The sequence below is a fragment of the Cavia porcellus genome, unplaced genomic scaffold, assembly GCF_034190915.1.
Source record: "Cavia porcellus strain 051 isolate PalLab524CR breed Dunkin Hartley unplaced genomic scaffold, mCavPor4.1 scaffold_16, whole genome shotgun sequence".
NCBI lineage: Eukaryota > Metazoa > Chordata > Mammalia > Rodentia > Caviidae > Cavia > Cavia porcellus.
Genome location: NW_026947499.1, coordinates 18,251,635 through 18,262,103, shown reverse-complemented (window position 1 = coordinate 18,262,103; position 10,469 = coordinate 18,251,635). Strand labels below are relative to the sequence as shown.

Sequence of the window (10,469 nt, the reverse complement as noted above, 5' to 3'; positions counted from 1 at the left end):
GCCCTGCCCTGGGCACAGGGGCTTGGCCTTGGCCCTGCTGGTGTTCTGAAATGCAGCCTGCAGAGGCCTGCCGAGCTGCCAGGCTGAGCTGGGTTTGAACTCCAGCTGGGCTGGGCTGTGTGCACCGAGGTGGGGCGCTGCACCCCTCTGAGCCACTCCCACGCTGCTCACCACGGGAGGGTGACCACTGCGGGAGGGAGAGGAGATCGAGGAGAGCACAGACAGCTCTGGAGGCCCTGGGGACAGATCCCGGCCCCCTCCCTGTGACACCTACAGAAACTCCCACTTCCTTGTTCTTCGGGGTCATGGGGCTGAGCATTCTAAGAGCTCCCCAGTGATTTCCGGAGGGCAGGGTAGAGATGTGCTGTCCTTGTGGGGCAGGACCTCCCCTGTTCACACACAGAGAAACGGAGGCTCAGGGAGCCCAAGCAACTTCCTCAAGGCCACACAGCTGAACAGGAGCTGAGGCTGAGTCCGATCAAGACCAGTGAGCTCCACGGCAGGTGTAAAGACGCGCCCAGCAAAGAGGTTCGCGCTGTCCCTCCTGCTGCTCTGTGAGCCGTGGGGTGGTGGGAACGCCCATCCTAGCAGCATGCCGGGCCCTGGGGAACTGGGGCACCATGTGCCCTGCCCTCAGCCCTGCGCTGCCGCTGGCAGGCCAGCCCACACCCCAACCCAAGAGAAGGCACCCTTGATCTGTTCCCTGTCACTGCTCTGGCTTGCTGCTGGTTACCCTGCTGCAGCTGGGGAGCAGCTCAGAGGGTCCAAGGGCCTGCCACCCTGCTGCCCCTGCTGTCCCTGCTGTCCCTGCCCCAAGGCATCACTCACTGATTCCTCAGAGGAGAAGTAGAGCCCGGCAGAGGGCCTGGGCTCTGGGGTCAGGCTTGTGAGCTGGCCTGGCTCTGTGAGCTGGACACCTGATGGCACCAGTCTGGGCCTCAGTCCCCTTCCCCCGGGCATGGGAATGACCACAGTGCCCACCTAAGGGCTGTGAGTCTCAATGGATTAATGATGCCCCGTGCCTAGGGCGGGGCCCAGCATATGGTTGATTGATGCGTTGATTGATGCCATCACCAGATCTGTGGGACAGGGAAGGGAAAGGAGCCCAGGAGGAGGAGACACGTAGAGAAGTGAAGGGTTGGAAGGGGTCTGCAAAGCATCCGGAGACAGGAGGGTGGAAGGGTGTCCTGGGTGGAAGGAACGGCGACTGGAAGGGCTCAGAGACACAGGAGAATCCACTGCTGTCCCCATGCTCCGGTCACCTGCTAGCCCACCCCACCAGCCCCAAAGGACACAGCTATGGCTGAAACGCAGCCATCCTCTGGGGGGCCCGGCTGAGTATTAGTAGGGGGCTGCTGCCTGCGAAGCTCACCCCTGCCTGTTCCCCAAAATCTCCAGTGTGTGCTGCTGTGTCTTGAGGCGGCTTAGTGCACTTCCCAGCCACATCCAAGTGCTGAGTCCCCCAGAGGAGCTTGGGAACAAGGAGAGAGGCCCAGAGAGGCTGAGAGACCTGGCCAGCGCCACACAGCACACCAGGACCAGGCACTCCTGCTCAGCTCGACTGCTGCTGCTCTTGGCTGGACAGGGAGGGCCGTCCCCACTGAGTCGGACAGAGGCCACTGTGTGTAGTGACACCTGAACCCAGGCCCCCTGGTGCCCGAGGCGGATGTGCTGGATGCAGGGGCAATACTGTACCCTCCCTCCTGGGACCCAGCACACGCTCCCAGTCCCAGCCACATCTGGATCCCACCTGGCAGCTCCAGGAACCAGAGGAGAGGGAGAAGCCACCCCGGGAACTTGCCATCAGAGATGAGGAGGAGCCGGGGGACAAGGACAAAGGCGGAGGCCAGCTAGGGCCAAGAGGGTGCCTCGTGGTGGCGGTGTCTCAGAGCGGTGGACTGTGCACAGCCTTCCTGCAGGGTGCTGGCAGTAGGGACTCCTGCCCATGCTCTGGTCCTCAGGGGAGCAAAGGGTGACGTCTGTCTCCTGGTCACGACGGACAACAGAACCACACGTGGAAGCCAGGCCTGCGTGACTGGCACCCCAAGGGGCGCCCACACCCCCAGCTACATATCAACTTCTGTTTTGTGGCCCTGAAGATTGAACCTAGATCCCTCCGGCTGAGCTACATCCCCAGCCCATTGTTTTTTATTTTGAGACAGGATCTTGGTATGTCACCCGGGCTAGGTTCAAACTTGTGTTTTTCCTGCCTCAGCCTCCCAAAGTGCTGAGATTACAGATAAATGCCACTTGTACCCAGCTAATTTTCTCAGTCTTTCCCACACCAATCTTCCCCTTCAGCCTCTGAGACCTGGCTGACGTCACTGCTCACCCCAGAAAGTTGCTCCCAGCACAAGAGCAACTCTCCCTCAGACCTGCCCCTCCTCCCTCCAGAAGACCAGAAAGACTCAGGACAGATTCAAGGTTTATTATGCTGGTGTGTTATATCTCAGCACCTGGAGGGTTATGCAGAGGTTGGGGGAGCCCCACACAGAGGACTGGGGCGGGCTCCCTGTCGAGGACAGAAGAATGCTGTGGACATAGACTGCCAGACCTCATGTATGAGCAAAGGGCCAGTGGCCAGCACCTCCTGCTCCAGGCTGGGCGTCAGAAACCAAAATGGGGGTTCCTTACTAATGCAGCCCCCTAGCTTACAGACTGCTTTGAGTCTGACAGGTAGAGAGGGTTCAGCGCACGCGCCCCAGCCCAGAAGCAGTAGAGGGATGAGAGACCCAGGTAGACGTGGCTTGAGCAACCAAAGCCCTGTACCACACACCCCAGCTCTGGACCAACCAGAACTTTGGGAAGCACCTTTAGGAAGATGAGAGCAGTATTTCCCAGAGGGAGTTTTGCAGGATTTGACCTTACAGCTGTCTTAAAAAGCAGCGATGCTGGCGGGCACGCAGCTCAGTGGTACAGCACTTGCCCAGCACACACGTGGACCTGGGCTCCTACCCCGGCACAGCCAAAAATAAAAAATGAAAGCTTTGAAAAGGTTAAGCAAAGCCCCAAACCCGTCCAACAGGAGCCTGTACTGTGGGGCCTGTCAGAGCTCTGGGGAACAATCGGGCGGGGCTGGGGAGGGAGGCAGCCAGCGTGGCCTCAACTCGTTTGACCTTGGAATCTTGTTTCCACGGAGCCTCCAGGAATCCTGTCTGGGAAACGCTTGCTTAGGGCCCTCTCTGGATACACGGAGGGGTCCCTCTCAGAGATGGCCTAAATAATCGGGTCCACCTCTGCAGCCGTGGCGCTAAGCAGAGGCAGAGAGAGCCTGAAATATCACAGGCTGCTTCTGCTTTGGGGGCCCCAGGCGCCCCAGCACTCCGCCCAACCACTCCCCAAACCCCTAGATTGTCCATTGTTCTTTGCCGTCTCCATGAAGAAAAAAAAAAAAAAAAAAACAGCAATATGTGCTTCTTCTCAGGGGACCCCTGACCATGCTCCCCGCTCCGTGTGGCTGATGTGGTGGCTGATTGCTCGTGGCTCTCACGGGCACACATCCGTCCTCCACGTTCCCTGAGAGCTCGGCTTAGGGGTGGAGCCCATGGGGCTGCAGAGGCATCAGTGCTGCTGGAACTGGGAGGCATCCCTGGGTGGACTGCAGACCAGCTTCTCTGGCAGCTGCAGGACGGGACCTGCTGGGGTTAGCACCTAGTGGTGGCCACAAAGGGATGCGAGGACGTGGTCAGGGCTGAAGGCCTTTTTATGCCTGAGAGAGTGACCACTGGGGCCCAAGAGTCAAGGTCAGAAGCTTTAGGGTCTGTTAGATGCTGGGGGAGACACTGCTGCATGCGCAGGGGTTTTCAGGGGGACCCGCTGGCCCCTGGGCTTCCTGGCTAGATGAGAGACACCCTTCCGGCTCCTCTTGGCCCTTGATGGCTGCTGGAGCACCCTCCACCTCGGCAGAGCATGACTCCTCCAGGACTTCAGGTTTCTCCTCGGGGCTCCTGCTTGCCTGGGCTTCCGAGGCCACCTCCTGGCTGCCCTGCACCCCTTCCTTGACCTTGCCCTCTGCTGGCCGGGCTCCCTCCCCGCTGCCTGGGGCAGCCCTGGCAGGAGACTTGAGGTTCTGGGTGGCGGCCAGGATATCGGCCTGCAGCTGCTGCGAGCAATCTAGGGCCTCCTCAGGCCGGCTGTCAGGAGCCCTGTCGGGGACCTCACTGAAGACGCGGGGGCCCCCGGCCCGGTCACTCTGATCCACATACTTCTTCTTGGGGAAGGACGATGGGTAATAGGCCGTGGACTTGTGCTTCTGGCGGGTGATGAGCGCGGCACAGACGATGAACATCAGCAGGAAGGCCAGCGAGCCCACCACGGCGATGAGCATCACATACTGGTGGAAGAAATCCACAATGCCGTCTAGGAAATTGGTGGGGGGCGACGGGCCCTTTGGGGATGTGGGCTGGGGCTCCACTGACGTGGGGCTGAGGGCCGGTGTCCGGGGCGGCGGGACACTCGGGGAGGAGGCCGATGAGCCCTCTGCATCCCCGCTGCCCCCCACGTCCTCCAGGAAGGCAGCAGGCAGGGACACGGACAGGGCCCCCACGGGCACAGGCAGCAGGAGCGGCAGCAGGGAGAGGAGGAGCCTGGAGGCTACCGCAGAGACCATGGTGCCCGGACCTGGGGGGAAGAGGCAGGAGAGAGTGAGTAACCCAGGACTTGGGACCCAGACACAGGGCTCGCCAGCCCCAGGGGCCGCAGGGGACACAGGCCGATCCCCGCAAGCACCCCCCGTGCTGGCCCTGGAGGTCCCACCGTGCCCGGGACTCTGCAGTCCACGCCTGGCACACACGCGATGCCTTCCCCTCGGAGGCCCAGGAGGGTGGGGCTGCATCTGCTTCACCCCAGCATCTTTCAGGGTTCGCACCATGTCTGGAACACTGTATGTGCTCAGTCAGTGCGTCTGAACGGACACGGCTGGATTAGCAATACCAACTTCCGCTTTCGTGACTTTCTATGTGCCACAGTTAAGTTGTGGGGTTTTGTTGCTGTTGTTGTTTTGTTTTTTTGGAGAGAGTTTGAGACAGGGTCTCACTATGTAGTCCAGGCTGGTATGAAACTCACTGCTGTCCTCCTCAGTCTCCAAACTGCCAGGATTACAGGCGTGAATTCTGATACCCAAAGGGAAGGGTATCCTGCGATTATCCCCATTTTTCAGGTAAGGAAATTGAGGCTCACAATCACTAATCAAGGAAGAGCTGGGGCTGGATCTAGGCATGAAGGCAGGGCTGATGGTGGGGCTAAATCCCTGAGGGCAGTGAGCAACACCCTCACCCTGTGCAAGGCCTCGTCTCTGTGCGCAGAGGGGCTGCAGTGGCTCCGTGGCCACATCCCAGCTTCCCCGCAAAGGCGTTCTCAACCCTCCCCGCTAGGCCCCAGCGGGTCCCTCTTCTCCAGAAGTTTCTCAGTCTCTGAGCTCCTCAGGGGGCCTGCATGCCAGGCTCATCACCCACAGCTGCCCCTCACCTCCAAGCTCCAAGGAGGCCCCTGAGGGCCCCCCGGGGAACCCCTGTGCTGAGGCAAAGCCAGAGCTGCCACTCTGCTCTGCCACGGCCCCTGCTAGATGGGAACCAGATGAGCCCGCACCTCCCTCCGCTCACTCCTCACCGCTGCAAGGCTGCTCCTTGCCTGAACCCCCAGACCCCATCTGGCCCAGACAGCCCTGCTGATTAATAAATCCCTCACGGCCCCAGTTTATGGAAGAGCTGGTTTCTAAAGCACGAACTCTCCTAACTGCTTCGAGACCGGGTCGGGCTTCAGACAAACCCAGAGACTCATAGCACGGTCGCTGGGTCGCCGGCTGCCTTCCGCCAAAGCTGCCAGGGAGGGTGACAGATGCTTCAGGATGGCTGATCTGGGGGCTGTCTCGAGGGCTGAGGTGGGGAGACAGAGGAACCAGCAAGTTCCCACGCTGGAGAAGGGCTGCGGGTCACATTTCCAGTGTCTACACTGCAGGTCCTGCTCAATGACACAGGCGACAAGCCAGCCTCTCAGGTGACACTGAAGACCCAGGAGAGGAGGCAGGATGGAGGCTGGGCGTTTAATTGGTTGTTCCAGGTGACCTGAGGCCTCTCAGTGTCAAGGGGAATTAGACCAGGACCCCCTCCAAGGACAGGGACAATTCCAGTCCTTTAAATAAAGCGGTGTGGGATTTGTATCAAACCCACACACGTCCTTCCGTGTTTTTATTGTTTTGTTTTTGGAGACAGGGTCTCGATATAGAGCTCAGGCCGGCTTTGAACTCACTGTGTAGCTCAAGCTCACCTAGAACTCATGATCCTCCTGTCTCAGCCTCCCGAGTGCCAGAATGACAGGTGTGCACGTCACACCCAGCTTCTGCCGTGCATTCTAAATCACCTCACACAATGTAAAAGCTACTTAAATGATATTATACTGTGTCATTTTCCTCCTGCTACAATGTTTTGTTGTTGTTGTTGTTGTTGTTGTTTTTTTGTCTTTTTCCTTTCTATCGGTATCGGGGATCGAACCCACAACTGCCTGCTTGCAAGGCAGGCGCTTATGCCGCTGAGCTAAATCCCCAGCCCCCATTGTTTTGTTTTAATGTATTCTATCTGCAGTTTGTTGAACTGCAGCTAGAGAAACCAAAAGCTCAGAGGGCTGTCTGTACTGACCTAAAAGTGCTCAAACCAGCTCGGACGGCAAAAACATTTCTCCCTTGTGCTAGGGATTGAGCCCAGGGCCCTCTGAGTGCTCAGCAAAACCTCTGCCCCTCAGCCCCCAGGACCTCACTGAAGGTGAGCAGGGCATTCCCGGGTTTCCTCAGGGGTGACTCAGCCGAAGCTCTTCCTAGATTCCCTGCTGCAGAAGCCTCGGCCCTACGTTCAGAGGCAGCCGGTGACCCGCCCAAGGACACACAGATGGCTGAGACAGAACTGGGATTTAAACCATCCTCCGTCTGACTCGGAGTCCACACATGCACTCACCACAACCCAAGCAGGCCCAGAAAGGAGTCAGGACCCGGCGGGCATCACTTCTCAGCCAGAGGGGGCACCGGGAGCCCCTCGGCTCTGCTCTTGCTGAGACCCTGGGCTTTGCCCCACCAGTGGCCTCCCGGCCTTGACTGGGTCAGCCCCTGAGAGATCTTTAACGGTGACGGCTGAAGTGCCATGATCCTCAGAGGCTGAGCCCTGGGGAAGTCACCAGGTGGCTGGAAAGCTGTGGGGCTGGGCTAGCACCCCGGCTGCCCGTGTCTGGCTCTGCCTCCCGCCTCCTCTGCAGCAAGATGTTTGTGTGCGCATGCGTGGCAGAGGCCGGGTGCCCACAGACCGAGCCTCGAAGCAGGGTCAGGATCACAAGGTGGCAGCTTACACGGGAAGGTGGAATTGAGCAGAGGGCTCCATGCGCAGCCAACAATTTCCCCTCCTACACCAGTGAATGACGCCCTCATCTCTGTGTGAATCTACGCAGGGTCTTCTCCACGCCAGCTCCCAGGAAAAAAACAACTTTTTTAACCCACTGAGTGAAATTTGCTCAGCTCTAGTCACAGGGATGCAGGATCAAAACTACAGACATGCACACATGCACGCATTCACTGGCCTGCGTGCACACACACACACACACACACACACACACACACACACAGGCATGCACGAGGCAGTGAGTCAGAGAAACAGTTGGATGGAAGACCAGGGCAAGGCCAGGGCTCTAGATTATCACTGGCTCTTAAAGGCTTAGACCCCAACTCTAGAGTCCCCAACTCCCCAGGGCCCCTCCTGAGTCCCCCAGAAAGGCGGCAGTGAGTGCAGGGACATAGCTCTATGCAGAACCAGCCAGGTCTTGAGGCAGATGGCTGTGTGACCCTGCGTGGGCCCCTGCCCTCTCTGAACCTTGGTTTTTTTATGTGCAGGGGGGAGAACTAGCCTGGGCCACGGCCCTCCCGTTCCCACACCTCCTCCTGGGGAGTGGGGTCTGGCCTCTGGGTCCTGCCTTCAGGGGGACTTAGACTCTCATGCTGGAAACCGAGTGAGGCCCACCTCCGGCACTTCAACCAAGAAAAAAATGCAGGCACAGGGATCAGACGTGGCCGCCTGGGGCAGCACAGCAACCCTGAACACAGAAGCAGCTGGCCATGTCCAGTCATTGCCGAGCCATGTGCGTCACCTCTCTGAGCTTTGGTCCTTATCTCTGTGCCATGGGACAATCCCCACACACAGGACAAGGCAGAGGGAGCCCACAGTAGGTGCCAGCCGGAGGGGACCAGGCCAGGCCCCCAGGAGACCCGCGCACTCCCCTTAGGAGGAAGCCATCCGCTTGCAGTCGTGATCATGCAAATGATGCAAACCCTCCGGGCCACGGTACCCCAAGACCCAAGACGTGTGGCAGAGGGTCCAGAGCTGCTGCCCCACCCCCACCCAGAGGCTGGCAGCCAGAGGGGGAGGGGCACCCACAAAACCTGGCTTCAATTAGTGATCTGGGGGGAGGGGTCCAGGCTGAAGCTCCGTGCTGTCTGGGGCCAGGCGAGGACAGGGCGCTGGGCCCCTCAGAGGGGAGGTCTGGCAGGGAAGGAGTTCCTGCGGGCTCAGAACTCACGCAGACACACACAGCAGTAGCAGGGCCAGCCACACACAGGGCACCCGCACACAGATGGGGTACAGCAAAGTCCCCCATACACAGAGAACACACGACACACACAGCACCCACACGCATCCCGACTCGGGGCAGGACCGTCCCACAACGCCCTCACCCGGAGCCCTCACCCGGAGCCTGGAAGCAGCCCCTGGCAACCATCCACTTCAGAGCGGGTGCCCACACCCCTCCCTCGACCCCAGCGGCCACATAGGCTCCTGGCACCCTCGGCCAGCAGCGCGCACACCCTCGGGCACACTCGGGCTCAGAGATGCCTCCGTGCTGCTCAACTGTCCCGTCCTGGAGCTCCAGGCTCTGGGCATGGGGACCCCGCCAGCGCGCCCCTGGGGACTTACTAGCTCCCACAGCGGGGCTGGGCACTCCCAGGTGGACGAGACAGCTCCAGCCGCCCGGGACAGTCCCCACCACTGGTGCCGGCTGCTCTGGCTGGCGCCTGCCCTCCTCGTCCTCCGTCTTCCTCCGTCTCCTGCGGCTGGGCTGCAGGGCCAGCTTGATTTCATTAAGAGAGTTTGGGGTGGGGACAAGGGGAGGGCGGGGCTGTGCCGGGCCACACACATTCCCACCCTGGCCGGCTGCTGCTGCTCACTTCCTCCCCGACCTGGGGTCCCCGAGGAAGGCTCACAGACACACAGACAGCCAGGACTATCCAACCGTGCTTCCCCAGAACCGAGAGCTGGGGTCCTGCCTGCTCCCCCTCAGTCCCAGGGCCGAGGTCAGGGAGGCCCCTAGAAGTGGGAAAGGTCTCCACTGCTGGCTCCAGCTGTGACTCAGGCAGGAGTCCAGGCTCCAGGCTTGGGGCGCAGAGCTGGAGTCAGGATGTGTTGAAGGGACGCCCAGGGGTCCAGGCCTGAGGCAGGGAGCTGAGTTCAGGCACCTGGTCCGGTCCCTTCCAGGCCTCCACACCCTGTTCCTCTTCCTAGGGCAGGCAAGAAGCTTGCGGGGCTCACCCTAGCTCTGCCATAGTGGGATCTGTAGCCTTAGAAGGCCCCAAATGGGGTCGGATAGTCAGGAGTTAGAGACCCATTTCACAGAGGGACAAGTAAGGTGGGGTGCACTGAAGTGTCCATTCAGGGTCCTGAAGTAGGCAGCGGGCAGGCCTGAGACCAGAATGTCCAGCTGACAGGAATAAAGGGGGCCAGCGGCCTCTTACACCGATGCATTCATTCACAGATGGTCAGTACTTCCGCAGGGCTGGGTGCTGCGCTAAGCAGGTTCCAGCAGGCAATCAGAGCAGACTCGGCCGCTGCGGGCTCACAGGTGCAGAACATTTACCAACAACTCACAGGAGAATCCGCTCCCTGCCCTAATCCCTCAGTACTGGGGACTGAGCCCAGGGCCTTTGCTCTGATCTGCATCCCCCAACTCCTTATTTTTTGGACACAGGGCCTCACGGGCTCATTACATTGCCCAGGCTGGACCCAAATTCTCTTGCCTCAGCCTCCAGAAAGCTGGGTTATAGGTGTGAGGCACCCACCCATCTTGTGTATTGCTTTTTTTTTAACATAAAAAAGAAGGGGGTCTTCAGTCGCAGAGAGCTCAGACCCGGGGCTCAGGAACACCAGGTGGAGGCCGGCGCACTGAGGGGAGGAGGCAGGGAGGTCAGCCTTGGGCACCTCAAGGGCAGCGAGAGGGGACCCTAGAAAGGCTCCCCAGGCGAGAGGGAGGAACAGGTGCTGGGGCTGGAGCGTCAGGGGCCAGCGTCAGAATATGAGAATGGGTTTTTTCGTCTGCTTGCTTGTTTTTTCTCTTTTTGAGACAGGGTCTCAGTATGCAGCTCAGGCTGGACTTGGGCTCACTTTGTAGCCCAGGCTGTCTCAAATTTGTAGGAATCCTCCTGCCTCAGCCTCCCAAGTGCTGGGATT

The 10,469-nt window shown here is 59.8% G+C and overlaps 1 protein-coding gene and 1 long non-coding RNA gene across 2 annotated transcripts; one reads left to right on the top strand and one right to left on the bottom strand.

The window, feature by feature from the left end:
* Window positions 1–367: 367 nt before the first annotated feature.
* On the top strand, window positions 368–2,994 carry LOC134470657 (uncharacterized). The gene is made up of 2 exons (XR_010039687.1): window positions 368–528; window positions 1,399–2,994. It is a non-coding gene; the product is annotated as an uncharacterized LOC134470657 (long non-coding RNA).
* Tmem119 (transmembrane protein 119) lies at window positions 2,414–9,095 on the bottom strand. The gene is made up of 2 exons (XM_005007226.4): window positions 8,943–9,095; window positions 2,414–4,620 (listed from the first exon to the last, which is right to left on the bottom strand). The coding sequence occupies exon 2, from the start codon at window positions 4,607–4,609 to the stop codon at window positions 3,764–3,766; it is 846 nt and encodes a 281-aa protein (XP_005007283.1). The 5' UTR covers window positions 4,610–4,620; window positions 8,943–9,095; the 3' UTR covers window positions 2,414–3,763.
* Between the last annotated feature and the right edge of the window lie 1,374 nt (window positions 9,096–10,469).

Bases quoted from the DNA above. Each gene is read 5' to 3' on its own strand.
- Tmem119 (XM_005007226.4), bottom strand. From the start codon at position 4,609: ATGGTCTCTGCGGTAGCCTCCAGGCTCCTCCTCTCCCTGCTGCCGCTC.